Source organism: Schistocerca americana, chromosome 1 (genome assembly GCF_021461395.2).
Source record: "Schistocerca americana isolate TAMUIC-IGC-003095 chromosome 1, iqSchAmer2.1, whole genome shotgun sequence".
In the NCBI taxonomy this organism is placed as follows: Eukaryota; Metazoa; Arthropoda; class Insecta; order Orthoptera; family Acrididae; genus Schistocerca; species Schistocerca americana.
The window spans coordinates 663626920-663643934 of NC_060119.1; the positions used below are offsets into that span (position 1 = coordinate 663626920).

The 17015-nt window shown below is 39.7% G+C and overlaps 1 protein-coding gene across 1 annotated transcript in view; it reads left to right on the forward strand.

Annotated features, from left to right (window-relative positions):
* LOC124544638 (ionotropic receptor 25a) overlaps positions 1–17015 on the forward strand; it is a 424769-nt gene that overhangs the window by 66494 nt on the left and 341260 nt on the right. Inside the window, exon 3 of the mRNA XM_047123253.1 lies at positions 13093–13236. Within this exon, the coding sequence (XP_046979209.1) occupies positions 13093–13236 (144 nt within the window). The remainder of the gene's footprint in view (positions 1–13092; positions 13237–17015) is intronic.

A 17015-nucleotide genomic window follows, 5' to 3' on the forward strand; every position in this document is an offset into this window, starting at 1 on the left:
AAATATTTGAACGTAACATTGCAGAGTGATATGAAGTGGGACAAGCATGTAATGGCAGTTGCGGGGAAGGTGGATAGTCGTCTTTGGTTCATTGGTAGAATTTTGTGAAGATGTGGTTCATCTGTAAAGGAGACTGCTTATAAAACAATAATACAACCTATTCTTGAGTACTGCTCGAGCATTTGGGATCCCTATCAGGTTGGATTGAGGGAGGACATAGAAACAGTTCAGAGGTGGGCTGCTAGATTTGTTACCGGTAGGTTTGATCATCATGCGAGTGTTACGGAAATGCTTCAGGAACTTGGGAGTCTCTGGAGGAAAGGAGGCGTTCTTTTCGTGAATCGCTACTGAGGAAATTTAGAGAGCCAGCATTTGAGGCTGATTGCAGTACAGTTTTACTGCTGCCAACTTTATTTCGCGGAAAGACCACAAAGATAAGATAAGAGAGATTAGGGCTTGTACAGAGGTATATAGGCAGTCATTTTTCCCTTGTTCTGTTTGGGAGTGGGACAGGGAGAGAAGCTAGTTGTGGTACAAGGTACCCTCTGCAATGCACCATATGGTGGATTGCGGAGTATGTATGTAGATGTAGATTCAGAAACTGTTGGGTGGAAGGTTTGGGGACACTAGGTCACCATAGGTTGAGGCCAGAGTGGAGAATGTGTTCTAGGGATAACTCCCATCTGCACTGTTCAGAAAGGCTGGTGGTGGAGGGGAGGATCCAGATGGCCTGGGATGTGAAGCTGCCATTGAAATCAAGCGTGTTATGTTTAGCTGCATGCTGTGCAACTGCATGTTCCACTTTGCTCTTGGTCACGGTTGGGCACTGACCATTCATCGTGGGTATAGCTGGTTCATAGTCATACCAATATAAAATGCTGATGAATGATTACAGCAGAGCTGGTAAATGACACGGATGCTTTCACATGTGGCCTAGTCTCTGTTATGCTAGGATAAGCACGTGACAGGACTGGAGTAGGAAATGGTGGGTGGGTGGACTGGGCAGGTGTTGCACCTGTTTCTTCCACAAGGACATGATACTCCTGCCAAGGGCTTGTGATTGGGAGTGGAAAAGGGATGGCCTAGAATGCTGTAAAGGTTGGGAGGGGTGGGGGAGGGGCTGATGGAAGACCACTTTAGGACAGGTGCAAGTGGGAAGAGTCTTGGGCAGGATGTCCCTCACTTCAGCTCAAGCTGATAGGTAATCAAAGCCTTGAAAAGGGATGTCGTACAGTTGTTCTACTTTAGCATGGTACTGGGTGACAAGAGCAGCTCTCCTTTGTAGCCTGTTCTCAGGGATAATATGAGAATTTGAGGTGTGTGGGGATGCGCCATCGAAAATCTACTTGCTCGCTAGGTCTGGGGGTAATGCCTTTTTGTGAAGGTTTTTGAGAGACCTTCAGCATACTGGGCAAGCCCTCAGAGAGGAGGATGTCAACGTCCATTAAGGTGGAAGGCTGGGTTGAGAAGGATCAAGTGAAGTGGATGGGAGAGAAGGTGTTGAGTTTGTGAAGGAACGAGGATAAGGTGTGGTGACCCTGAGTCAACATCAGAAGGTATCATTGATAAATCTGAACCAGATCAACGGTTTGCAAGAGCAAAATGGACCACCCATTTGCACACTGTACAACTGAGCATAACGTGATAGATTTCAATGGCAGCTTCACAGTCTGGGCCATATGGATCCACCCCTCCACCATGAGCTTTTCTGAACTGCACAGATGGAAGACATTCTTACAACACATTCTCTGTTCCCAAAATCATCCTTGCCTCAACCTATAATAACCCACTGTCCCCGAACCTTCCACCAAACAGCTTCCACCCCTCTTTCCTACCAACATCACCCAACTCATGTCCCCCCACCCCCATTGTGTGCCAATTTACCCACAAATCATTTACCCTTCTCTACTCCTCTCCTTTCTGCTCCCCCCAGTTTTTTTTATTTTTCTCCCCTTCCCTTCTCTCCCTCCCCACAGCCTCACAACACTGTAAGTGGTAGCCTTGTCTGCCACCCGTAGTCCCTGAATGTTCCACCAGGCAGCACTATTTCCTCGTCACCTCCCCCCCCCCTTCTCCCCCCCCCACACACACACATTGTACAGTGCTATCCCCTAAAGACTGTTGCTCTCCCATTCAGCATGTTTCATGTTTCAGTTTCAGTATGTCCTGAGCAGCCAGGGATAGTGGTCACATGTGTGTGAGGTGTGCTTGCTTGAGTGAATATGTGTGTGTTGTTCTTTTCTGGTGCAGGCTTTGGCTGAAAGCCGTATGTGTACCAGTCTTTTCATTTTGCCTCTCTGCTACTCAATGGGTCATCTTTACAGTGAGTAGCAATCTACTCTTTCCATAACTGTTGATATTTCAGCCTGGACTTTCCATTGTTTAATTATATCGAGTTATAATAGACACCACAAAATGTCATACAAATGCCAACAAGACATCAAAATTGTTGTTCATCTGTAAGTTGTAGTTATGGTCCCATGCAGTTTTCCATGCTGATCTAACCTGTAGTAGCCTCTTTGTCACTGATTGACTACTGCTACCAAAATTCATTTGAAATTGCTTACTATAGTCCCTTGCCTCCCTTTACAATTTTTACCCCCCACATTACCTTCCATTACCAAACTGACAATCCCTTCATGCTTCCAGGGTCATCCTATCAACTGTCCCTTCTTTTGTTCAAGTTGTCCCATAAATTTCTGTTTTCCCCATTTTGATTTAGTACCTGCTCATTAGTTACTTGGTCTACCGTACTTTCCTGATCTTCAACATTTTGCTGTGGCACAACATTTCAAAAGCTTCTATTCTTTTATTGTTAGAACTGCTTATTGTCCACATTCCACTTCCATATAATGCTGCACTCCAGATCAATGCCTTCAGAAGATACTTCCTAACATTTAAATTTGTATTATATGTAAACACATTCCTCTTTTTCAGAAATGCTTTTCACACTGTAGCCAGTCTGCATTTTATACCCTTTCTACTTGGGCCATCATCAGTTATTTTGCTTCCACATTCTTAGCTGATCCTGATAGAATTATAATGTCGTCAGCAAACCTCGAGGTTTTAATTTCTTCTCTCATACTTTAATTCATTCTCCAAATTTCTCCTTGGTTTCTTTTATTGTCTACTCAGTATACACATTGAATAACACCAGGTATAGGCATATGTTCACAGTTCATCTCCATACAATGCTACACTCCAGATTAATGCTTTTAGAAAAGACTTCTGAAACACTTAAATTTATATTTGCCAATAGAGCACTTGATATTTATACAGCTGCCTCTCTTTTCTCCAAAGGTCTCTTTAGTTTTTATGTTGGTGGAATCCATCTTTCTCCTATTAATACATCTTCCTATGTCCTTGCATTGCTCATCCACCCTTGTACAATTTCTGTGCCTCATTCCCTTCTTGACTACTGCTTCTTTTTCATGTCCTTCAAACTCATAACTGCAGTCTGCTTTTTGTATAAATTGTAAATAACCTTTGCATGCTGTATTTTATCACTGCTACCTTCAGAATTTTCTAAGAGTATATTCCAGCCAACATTATAAAAAGCTCTCTGTAATGTTACAAAAGCTATAAATGTGGGTTTACCTTTCTTCAGTCTATCTTATAAGATAAGTCATGGTGTCAGTATTGCCTTTGCATATTCCCAAAGTTCTCTGGAACCCAAACTGACCTCCCCTAAGGTAGGCTTTTATCGTTTTTTTCTGTTCTTCTGTACATAATTCAAGCCAGTATTTTGCAACAGTGAATTATTAAACTGATAGTTGAGTAATATTCACACCTGTCGGCACTTGCCTTATTGAGAATGAAGTTGTTATACCCTCCTTTAAGTCTGTCTCATATATGTTGAAAGCCAGATGGAACTGATTTGTTACAACTGGCACTCCCAAGGATATCAATACTTACGACAGAAAGTCATCTGCTCCAGGGTCCGCGTTTTGACCTAAGTGCTTCAGTCCTCTCTCAAATTCTTCTTACAGCATCATATCATCCAACTCATCTTTATCTAATTCCTCTTCCATTTTTTTAAATATTGCATCCAGGTCATTTTCTTTGCATAGCCCATCAGTATATTTCTTCACCTTACACTTTTCTCAGTACTGGCTTTCCATCAGAGCACCAGATATTTATACAGCTGCATCTTTTTTCTCCAAATGTTTCTTTAATTTTCTTGTTGGTGAATCCATTTTTCTCCTAGTCATACATGCTTCTGCATCCTTACATTTCTTGTCTGTCCTTCTGCACTTCCCATCAGTTTCTTTTTTAGATGTCTGTGTTCCCGTTTCCCTGCTTCATTTCCTGCATTTGTATAGTTTCTCCTTCCATCAATATCTTATGCATTATCCAAGGATTTCTATTGAATATTATCTTTTTGCCTATTTGACCTTCACCTTCTGCTGCCTTCACTATTTCATCTCTCAGAGCTACCTATTTATCTTCTATTGTGTTCCTAATACCTGTTTAAGCCAATCAAAGCTGAATATCCCCTTTAAAACTTTCAACAATCTCTGATTCTTACAACTTATCTAGACCCATGTCGCTAAATTCTTCAGTTTTAATCTGCAGTCAATAACTAATCAGTTAGGCTATGGTTCACATTTGTTCCTAGTCATCTTTTGCAGCTTAACATCTGGTTTCAAAATCTTTGTCTTACCATTATGTAATCTGTTTGACACCTTCCTGCATCGCCAGACCTGTTCCACCTACACAAGTTTCTTTCATGATTTTTAAACCAAGTATTAATGATGACTACATTATGCTTTGCGTGAAATTTTATCAGGCTAATTCTCTCTTTTCTTTCCACCAGCACATATTGTCTTACTGTTTTTCCTTCTTGTCCTTTTTGTACCATCAAATCTTAGTTCCCCCATCACAATTAAATTTTAATGTCCCTTAACTGTCTGAATAATTTCTTTTATCTCATCAAACATTCTCTCAGTCTCTTCACCATGTGCAGAGCTATTAGACATATAAACTTGTAGTACAGTGGTAGATGTAAGGCTTGCATCTGTCTTGCTGCTTACTATGCTGTCATAGTAGCTCACCTGCATTCCTATTTTCTTATTCATTATTGGACTTCTCCTGCATTACCCCTATTTTGTATTGATTACCCTATAATGATGTGACCAGAAATCCTATTCATACTGTCACTGAATTTCACTAATTTCCCTCATATCTAAACTCAATCTATCCATTTCCCTCTTTAAATTCTTTTACCTGCTTAGCTGATTAAAGTATCCAACATTCCGTTTTCTGACCTGTAGAATACAGGCTTTATTTTTCCTAATGAAGACAGCCTCCTGAGTAGTCCCTACCTAGAGATCTGAATGGGAGACTCGAAAATATCTTACCCAAGAAGACACCAACATCATTCAACCATACAGTAGAGCTGCATACCATCAGGAAAAATAACTGCTGTCTTTTCCTCTTGCATTTGGCTGTTTGCAGTAGTAGCATATTAGTGCCATATTGGCTCATCTTATAAGGTCATATCAATCCTCCAGACCATAGGCTAAGCAATTATTGAAAAGGCAGTCACCCCAAAACACATCTTTGTCTGAGCTCTCCACAGATACCCCTTCGATGTGGTATGGCTGTTTGTATGGTACAGGCACACAAGCCACCCCAGGTTGGTAGGGTCCTTTCATCATACATAATAAACTAAAATTTTAATCAGTGGTATTTGCAGGGTGTTTTACAGAGTTAACTGATCTTAGCATGAATACTATGCTTGTTTTGATAGATGATATGTAGATATGGTCATTGCACAGCTGTGGGTAGAGTAATGCCACACTCAGTTTCTGCCTATTCTTGTCCAAGAGAGTTGGAGCTCCATCTCTAATGAAGTTCATGGGAATTAAATTCTTACTTTCCATCACTACATTAACCCTTTCTGATCCACTCTTGGACTACGTCCAGTGTTATAGTTTTCCATTATGGCTCTGTTATCAGACAATGTCCAACATGGTACCATTATTGTGCCTTGTGTCCAGTCCATTGTTGGAATTTGTTAGCTGCATGGCAGCACTTAGTATGTACATCTGACAACTCAAAGCATGTTGAATTCACATGTTTCTAGTAGGATAATGGTTGGTAGAAAACGTGTAAGTGATGATGTCGGCTGGTGGCTACTCGAAGACACTGAGGATGAAGCTGAATTTAGTGATGAAAGTGACTCTAGTGAATGAGTATCTACCAGTGAGAAAAATGCGCAACCTGTAGTAAATATCGGGAAAGTTTATCGTGATGGTGACAATGATCTCATGAATTTTCCTTTTGTTACGCAGCAATGTCTCACCATTCCTCATGGTGTTTGATCAAAATCCAAACTTGAATATTTCCAACTCTTCTTCAGTCTTATTAGTGAAATTGTGAATGCTACAAATATTTATGCTAAAGAAAAGAAACAGGAAATCACTCCACATACAAAACATTCAATTTGGCACTCATGGAGAGATGTTTCATTATAATAGTTAAAGGCTTTTCTTGGTGTAGTATTGTTTGTGGCCTTGAGTTTGAAGGTGAAATTAGTTGACTGTGTTATAGAAGACTGGCTAGAATGAACACCATCATCTCCATCAAAAAAGATTATGTTTTTTCTCACATACCATATTATGGAAAGACAACTACAGAAAGCCTAAGTCATCCAGATTTACTTTTTGCAACCTGAGTGGTGATTCACTTGGCACAGCAATTGCTAGCTTGTGTGTGTGGTTGAGGTTATCACATCTTTACTGACAGGTTGTACACAAGTCCTCAACTTACTCAGAAATGACACAAAATGAAATTTCCTCTAACAGTTGCAGTTATGCCTTATAGGAAGGATTTCCTATGTGATTTGAAGAAGACAAAACTTATTGAATGTGAGTTATGTGCCTATAAAAGTAATATGAAAATTATGTATCTTTCATTCCATGACAAGAGTTTAGTGATAATGCTGGTTAGAGTTGGGTAGAAACTTTTGCCCTCAAACCCAATTGATCACTGATTGCAGAAAGAAAGAGCCTGTGCAGTTCCCGCTGTTTCTTTGGAATACACTAAGTTTGTGGGTGGAGTAGACAGGTAGGATCAGTACTGCAGTTGCTGTGGCTTTTATTATACAAATATACAAGTGGCAGAAAAAATTATTCTCCTGGATGATTGAAGTTGCTATAGTGATCAGGTAGACTTTTTACTCAGCAGACAAATATGTATGTGGAGAACAAGTGCAGACTCATCTTTCCTAGAGAAGGAGTCTATTCAGATAGCTAATCAGTGAGTGAGAAATACCGATTCAAAGAAGAGAGGAAGACTATCATTGTCTGACTCTGAGGAGAGACTAAGTGGGAAGATGCATTTTATACTGCAAAATTGGGGAAAGGATCAGTGAAAGATTCCATGGTTTGAAGCAAATGCAAGGCAAAAGGGAGAAGAAAAGAAACAATTTTCTACAGCAAAACATGCAAGATGAAGTACAGACTTCAACTGGGAGAATATTTTAAGAAGTACCACACAGAAAAAAATTATAAACAACCATAAACATAAACACTATATTATATTTCAAAAATTAGTGTAAAAGAAAATAAAGTTGTAATCCCTTTAATCCTCATCTGCATAAAATAAATAAGTGTTGGGGAGAATGAAGTGAGTATGGAAACTGGATTGTAAAGAGTTAAGTAGTTGTTACAATAGGGAAGGAAAATGTGATTTCCTTGTATTAATCCTCTGTTGCAGCATATTTGACATCCCACGAAAAATGCATGATTGTATATAAAAATGAAATGCCAAACTTCATACAGTCTTATGCTTTCTGGACCAACCTGTATGCCTCAAATTGATGTTGCACATGTTTCTAGGTAATATAACTTTACTCTCTGCAAAGTGCAAAGTTCATGTTAGTTTCTATTCTTTCTTTTAAATTATCTGAAAATTTTTAGTGCACATTTGTACAAAGTAGTTAACTAGCTGGCTAGCTTCTGTATCATATGAACAAGAAGGAAGTGAAAGATATGGATGGTAATCAGCAGAACAGACAGAGAAAATAAAATGCAGAGAACTATGATCAGCTACAACTTTTTCTTCTTTCTTCATCAACATGCAATATCTACATATACATACACTCCTGGAAATTGAAATAAGAACACCGTGAATTCATTGTCCCAGGAAGGGGAAACTTTATCGACACATTCCTGGGGTCAGATACATCACATGATCACACTGACAGAACCACAGGCACATAGACACAGGCAACAGAGCATGCACAATGTCGGCACTAGTACAGTGTATATCCACCTTTCGCAGCAATGCAGGCTGCTATTCTCCCATGGAGACGATCGTAGAGATGCTGGATGTAGTCCTGTGGAACGGCTTGCCATGCCATTTCCACCTGGCGCCTCAGTTGGACCAGCGTTCGTGCTGGACGTGCAGACCGCGTGAGACGACGCTTCATCCAGTCCCAAACATGCTCAATGGGGGACAGATCCGGTGATCTTGCTGGCCAGGGTAGTTGACTTACACCTTCTAGAGCACGTTGGGTGGCACGGGATACATGCGGACGTGCGTTGTCCTGTTGGAACAGCAAGTTCCCTTGCCGGTCTAGGAATGGTAGAACGATGGGTTCGATGACGGTTTGGATGTACCGTGCACTATTCAGTGTCCCCTCGACGATCACCAGTGGTGTACGGCCAGTGTAGGAGATCGCTCCCCACACCATGATGCCGGATGTTGGCCCTGTGTGCCTCGGTCGTATGCAGTCCTGATTGTGGCGCTCACCTGCACGGCGCCAAACACGCATACGACCATCATTGGCACCAAGGCAGAAGCGACTCTCATCGCTGAAGACGACACGTCTCCATTCGTCCCTCCATTCACGCCTGTCGCGACACCACTGGAGGCGGGCTGCACGATGTTGGGGCGTGAGCGGAAGACGGCCTAACGGTGTGCGGGACCGTAGCCCAGCTTCATGGAGACGGTTGCGAATGGTCCTCGCCGATACCCCAGGAGCAACAGTGTCCCTAATTTGCTGGGAAGTGGCGGTGTGGTCCCCTATGGCACTGCGTAGGATCCTACGGTCTTGGCGTGCATCCGTGCGACGCTGCGGTCCGGTCCCAGGTCGACGGGCACGTGCACCTTCCGCCGACCACTGGCGACAACATCGATGTACTGTGGAGACCTCATGCCCCACGTGTTGAGCAATTCGGCAGTACGTCCACCTGGCCTCCCGCATGCCCACTATACGCCCTCGCTCAAAGTCCGTCAACTGCACATACGGTTCACGTCCACGCTGTCGCGGCATGCTACCAGTGTTAAAGACTGCGATGGAGCTCCGTATGCCACGGCAAACTAGCTGACACTGACGGCGGCGGTGCACAAATGCTGCGCAGCTAGCGCCATTCGACGCCCAACACCGCGGTTCCTGGTGTGTCCGCTGTGCCGTGCGTGTGATCATTGCTTGTACAGCCCTCTCGCAGTGTCCGGAGCAAGTATGGTGGGTCTGACACACCGGTGTCAATGTGTTCTTTTTTCCATTTCCAGGAGTGTATATACTCTGCAAATCACTTTGAGGTGCATGGCAGAGGGTAAGCCCTATTGTACAAGTATTAGGGTGTCTATCTGTTCTACTCTCATAAGGATCATGGGAAGAATAACTGTTTGAATGCCTCTCTGCATGCAGTTATTATTCCTATACTCACAATCCGTATGTGAGCAATACATAGGACGGTATAGTATATACCTAGAGTAATCATTTAAAGATGGTTTTTGAAAAATTCGTAAAAGATTACACAAAGCTATGACCATTCATGGTGCCCTTCTCTATTTATATTCAATATCCCCTGTTAATCCCATCTGGTACGAGGGCAGTTCAATAAGTAATGCAACACATTTTTTTTCTCGGCCAACTTTGGTTGAAAAAACCGGAAATTTCTTGTGGAATATTTTCAAACATTCCCACTTCATCTCGTATAGTTTCATTGACTTCCGACAGGTGGCAGCGCTGTACGGAGCTGTTAAAATGGCGTCTGTAACGGATGTGCGTTGCAAACAACGGGCAGTGACCGAGTTTCTTTTGGTGGAAAACCAGGGCATCTCAGATATTCATAGGCACTTGCAGAATGCCTACGGTGATCTGGCAGTGGACAAAAGCATGGTGAGTCGTTGGGCAAAGCATGTGTCATCATCGCCGCAAGGTCAAGCAAGACTGTCTGATCTCCCGTGTGCGGGCCGGCCGTGCACAGCTGTGACTCCTGCAATGGCAGAGCGTGCGAACACACTCGTTTGAGATGATCGATGGATCACCATCAAACAACTCAGTGCTCAACTTGACATCTCTGTTGGTAGTGCTGTCACAATTGTTCACCAGTTGGGATATTCAAAGGTTTGTTCCCGCTGGGTCCCTCGTTGTCTAACCGAACACCATAAAGAGCAAAGGAGAACCATCTGTGCGGAATTGCTTGCTCGTCATGTGGCTGAGGGTGACAATTTCTTGTCAAAGATTGTTACAGGCGATGAAACATGGGTTCATCACTTCGAACCTGAAACAAAACGGCAATCAATGGAGTGGCGCCACACCCACTCCCCTACCAAGGAAAAGTTTAAAGCCATACCCTCAGCCGGTAACGTCATGGTTACAGTCTTCTGGGACGCTGTAGGGGTTATTCTGTTCGATGTCCTTCCCCATGGTCAAACGATCAACTCTGAAGTGTATTGTGCTACTCTTCAGAAATTGAAGAAACGACTTCAGCGTGTTCGTAGGCACAAAAATCTGAACGAACTTCTCCTTCTTCATGACAACGCAAGACCTCACACAAGTCTTCGCACCTGAGAGGAGCTCACAAAACTTCAGTGGACTGTTCTTCCTCATGCACCCTACAGCCCCGATCTCGCACCGTCGGATTTCCATATGTTTGGCCCAATGAAGGACGCAATCCGTGGGAGGCACTACGCGGATGATGAAGAAGTTATTGATGCAGTACGACGTTGGCTCCGACACCGACCAGTGGAATGGTACCGTGCAGGCATACAGGCACTCATTTCAAGGTGGCGTAAGGCCGTAGCATTGAATGGAGATTACGTTGAAAAATAGTGTTGTGTAGCTAAAAGATTGGGGAATAACCTGGTGTATTTTAATGCTGAATAAAACAACCCCTGTTTCAGAAAAAAAATGTGTTGCATTACTTATTGAACTGCCCTCGTATAAGCCCCATACACTTGTGCAATATTCTAGAACCGGTCACACGAGTATTTTTGTAAGCAATCTCCTTAGTAGACTGATTGCACTGCCAGTACTCTACCTGTAAACCAAAGTCCACCACCTACTTTACACACAACTGAACCTATGTGATCATTCCATTTCATACCACTGCAAAGTGATACAACCAGATATTTGTATGAGTTGACCAATTCCAACAGTGACTCATCGATATTATAGCTGTAGGATACTAGAATTTTTCGTTTTGCGAAGTGCAAAATTTTACATTTCTGAACATTTAAAGCTAGTTGCCCATTCCTGCACCACTTTAAAATCTTATCAAGATCTGACTAAATATTTATGCAGCTTCTTTCAGATAGTACTTCATTATAAATAACTGCATCATCTGCAAAAAGCCTGATTGTACTATTGATATTGTCTGCAAGGTCATTAATATAAAACATGAACAGCAAAGGTCCTAACACACTTCCATGGGGCACACAAGAAGTTACTTATACATGTGACAATGTCTCATCATTCTAGATAACATGCTGCATCCTCCCTACCATAAAGTCCTCAGTCCAGTCACAAATTTCACCTGATACACCATGTGATTGTACTTTTGACAATAACTGTAGGTGTGGTAGTGAGTCAAATGCTTTTTGAAAATCAAGAAATTCATCATCTACATTATTTCCTTGATCCAAAACATTCAGTATGCCATGTGACAAAAGTGCGAGTTGGGTTTCACTAGATTAATGTTTTCGAAATCCATGCTGGTTGGCATTCTGTAGAAGATACCTCATTATGTTTGAGCTCAGAATATGTTATAAGATTCTACACCAAATCTTTGTCAAGGATTTGGATGGTAGTTTTGTGGATCACTTCTGCTACTCTTCATTTAGATGGGTGTGGCCTGTGCCTTTTTCCAAGAACTGGGCCTGGTTTTCTGTTCAAGGGATCTACAATAGATTATAGTTAGAAGAGGGGCAAACTCAGCTGCAGGTTCAATATAGAATCTGACAGAGATTCCATCGGGCCCTGGGACATTTTTAACAATTTCAGCTGTTTCTCAACACCAGTAACACTGAAACTTATTTCATTCATCTTTTCAGTGGTATGAGGATTAAATTGGGACAATTCTCCTGGATTTTCCTTTGTAAAGGAACATTTGAAAACAAAGATAAGCATTTCAGCTCTTACTTTGCTACCCTCTTTTTTAGTTCCTGTCTCTTTCACTGGGGACTGTACACAGCTTTGGTGCCGCTAACAACCTTTACATATGACCAGAATTTCTTTGTGTTCTGTGAACGATCACAAAAGTATTTGGTTTCCTTTCAGGGTCACTGTAGACTGTTCTCTTTTGATGCTTGTGTTTCTGTCAGTTTATCTGTGATCATAAACATAATTGTTTCTTATGACTTCAAACAGTTCCCTTCCAATACACAGTAAGACTAAATAAGTCCAACAGTTTTGCATTACATGCAGATTGTTCAGTGATCAACATACTACACAATTTCTAATAAAATTGTCATCACAAAAGTTATATGATGCATAAACGGTAATTGTAAAACTAATTATATAATTTTTAACAAACTATGGTATTAAGCTTTGAAAAAATAACTATTTTATTTTTATTTTGGAAACTGAGTGCTACATATTCTACCAGTATGGAATATATTTGTATTATTTATAGTGGTGTAATTAAAGCTTACTTAAAAAGTAATTTGGGTTCACGGGAATTGAAAAGCTGAAATTTTGTTTTATTACTACATAACATTTAGATTTACGTAGTAATAGAGAAATTATGCATATCTAACATATAGCTGTAAAATGCAAACCATTTCTTTTAGTCCGTTCTGTTTAAACAACAAATATTGCATCAAAACATGTACACTAATTTTGTTCATTTTCAGTCCATGTAAATGATGACAGGAATGTGATTCCAGATAAAGCTCTTAAGCAAGTTGTTTCTGACTTATCAAAACAGGGGATGATTTTTGATGGTGTTTTTAAGGCTACAGCAAATGGCTCTGATGTTGAGTCTTTGATAGATTCTAGTAAGTATATTTAACAAATTCCAAAATTTATTTTTCATGTTTAATGAAATTGGAACCTATAACTTTATTGTTATTAATTCATTGACTTACTAGCAAATAGGAGTATGTTATTCTCTGTATCTTTTATTTATTATTTATAGTTTTTGATCTAACTGAAGGAAAGCAGTATTTCAGTAGCTCTGTTTTCATTTCTCTTCAAAGACAAGAAAATAGTTGGATTTAAAGAGCAGCTAGATGTTGATGTTAAGTATACTGTTTTATTTCTGACTGCCTTTTTTCTTTTCACGTCATCTAATCTAGATATGGAGCAAATACAGGATGTTTCAAAAAGAACTTTACAACCTTAAAAATTTGTATCAATTTATTGAAATGAGATATAGAGCTCAGTATAGTGTTATTTTGTAGTGAAATGCATCAAGTTATTTTTAAAACCTTAAACTAAAGATGTTGTATGTGGCTTCCATTGGTTATCCTGCAAAATCCCATCGGAAGTCAATTTCTTCCCAGACTCACTGTAGCATTGCAGATGTAACTTGCTCAGTGGCAGCGTAAATTCTTGCTCTAAGTTTAGGTAGAGAGCTGGCACAGGAGGTACAAACATGATATCCTTGATCAATCCCCATAAAAAAATAAGGTGGTGTCAAGACTGGGGAATGTGGAGGCCATGCAACTGGCACATCACAGCCAATCCATTGACCTGGAAAGTGGTCCCTGAGAGAATCTTGGATGTCAGCCATGTAGTGGGCTGGTGCACCATCTTACATGAAGTAAACATTTCGTTCTTGGTCATCCTAACCAATCTGTGGTATCAAAAATTGTTGTAACATATCCAGACAAACTGAGAAAGTTTCTTGTTGACAATTCTTTCTATTCTGTAGAAGAATTTCTGCTATTTAATTTGTGATGCGAATGTATAATGATTTGTTTCACATCATTACAATCTATTGTGCAAAATGATCCATGGAACATGTTACTAACTAACTAAATAAATAACTTTATGTTTGTTCTCTCCATGCAATGGATAAACTTTTTTTTAAATAAAAACCTAAAATTAAATGTTTCCTTTCAGTTTATGTGTCTGGCAGTCCTCTGATTATAATATGTATTTTTCCAGCTTGCATACAGAAAATTAATCTTTGTTGTACTCCTTTTACCCCTAAAACAAAAATGTATAAACTCTTAGTACATCACTATCATTGTTTCATGCACTACATAATCATTCTTTGAATTACTTTAAGGAATGGGAACTTTCCAATTTGAGAAAATTGCAATTATTTATTTGCCATTAAGGAAAAATATTAATTTATTTGTCCATCTATAGACAATAAGAAATGTATCGGTGTTGTCAACATATATATGTACACATTACAGACACATATGTATATTACATAATGTCTACAAGAACAAATATATAAATAGATATGGAGATAAAAAGGATAATTTATTCCTTGCAATTTCAGTACTTGAGATAATGCAACAATCCTTTATGTTGTATTGGGTACTAATCCAAGTAGATTTTTACCCACATAAGACAGGATACAATATGTAAAATGTTTGCTTTTCAGGCTATATTTGTAAAATGTTGATGTTTAGATCTCTCTAAGTATGAATATTTACACTTCTACAATGTGACATTAATTTACTCAAAACTCTATCAAGTGACTGCAGAAAAGTATCAATATTTCGAAAGGAGGATCTATGCATACCTATAACAAAGAAAGGAGCAGTGCAAAATATGGATGTGAGAACTGTAATTCTGAAATCTTTGTGAACACAAAATTTTTTCACACACAGCACTTTTCCTGTGGTGGTTCCTTACACTCAAGTAAATGGCAGCACCACCACCTTTAATGTTTGTTTTTCAGTAAGATGTAGTTAGGTTACAGCTGTCTCATTTGAAATAGTGAATGTAATCTATTGATTTCTGGTGTTCTGTAACATCTACAACATGTGGCACCCATCCTTTTCTAAATGATTCAAAAGCATCTATTTTGTTTCCTGTGCCTTGTACATCATAATTCAAAACCTATATATTATGCTTGCGTGAATTTAAGCCTGTGTTAGGCATATGTGATTCACATACACTGGCATTATCTAGTGTACATTGTCAGTCTGAAAAGTTCTCCCCTGATAGTGAAAATGACAATTTATGTTTTCAAAGGAGTTTTATTTTTCAATATAATCTCCTCAAATGTGAATACTTTTCATTCAGCAGTGTTCCAGTGCATGGCAATGTGATTTGCGGATAGTGTTCTGTTTTACTTGTATATTTCTCTTTGATTTGAATTTGGTATTACATTTTAGCATGACACAAATAATTTGATATGTGACCTTTTATGATGTCTGCTGATGTTGATTTGATCATAATTTGTTGTAACATGATCTATTGAACTACTGTGTGTCTTAATCATTGTACTGGGTACTACTCCAAGTAGGTCTTTAGCCCCATAAGATAGGATACTTTCTGTAGTGTTCATCCAGAACACTTTCTTGACTTCTTTCACATGGATCATGTTGGATGTTTTCAAGATCACATTTAAACTCGGCCCTGTATGTCCATCTTTCCAGAGATGGTTGCGGAACCTCAGCTGTTCAGATCAAATGTTCAGCAGATGACATTTGAAGTGATCACTGTATCAAAAATCTACAGATACAGTCTCTGAATGCTGGCACCTATTTTGACCAGAACAGTAGTTGGTATCTTCCTACACATTGTCCAGGGGGCTGAAGATCACCTATTACCAAAACTGGTAGTCCATTAAAATCACAATTTGGAAATTAGATGGCTGAAAGGTGTTTGATTTGACATTCTGTAAACTTGGCTGCCCATTTTTTCATGGTGGAAACTGAAGGTGAACAGCCACCATATGTATTTATAAGACACAACTGAATTGTGGTCAGTGTTAAACCTTCTTTTGCAAAGAATTAAATCAGTGCACAACACTCAATTTTTCTATTTTTGTCGCCACTACTGCTTCAGACAACTGCCTACAGTCAGCTGCTGACTGGAATGATTTGCAATTTGAGATGGTGTCAACTAATATTTGTATGAACATAATAATAAATAGCAAATCAAGTGTAGTCTTAGAAAGATCAGCCAATAAAATATTTGTAGACATTAATCACTGGTTCCTAGCCAATTCTTTGTCACTAAACTTTGAAAAAACACACTACATGCAGTTCAGAACTTGTAAGGGGTGTCCCAAGAGTATATGTCTAACATATGATGACAAGAAGATAGAAGAAGTGGACGGTGTTAAATTCTTGGGATTACAGCTTGATAATAAATTCAACTGGGAGGAGCACACCACAGAACTGCTGAAGCGTCTTAACAAATCTCTGTTTGCAATGCGAATTTTGTCAGACATAGGGGATATAAAAATGAAAAAGCTGGCATACTATGCTTACTTTCATTCCATAATGTCATATGGGATTATTTTCTGGGGTAATTCATCAAGCCAAGCTAAAGTTTTCCGGGCACAAAAACGTGCAGTAAGAATTATATGTGGTGTGAACTCAAGAACATCCTGCAGAAGCCTGTTTAGGGAACTAGGGATACTAACTACAGCTTCCCAATATATTTATTCCTTAATGAAATTTGTCATTAAAAATATATCACTTTTTCAAACCAATAGCTCAATTCATGGAATCAATACTAGAAATAAGAATAATCTTCACAAGGATTTAAAGTCACTTAGTCTTGTACAAAAAGGTGTGCATTATTCAGGAACACACATTTTCAATAACTTGCCAGCAGCCATAAAAAGCTTAACAACCAA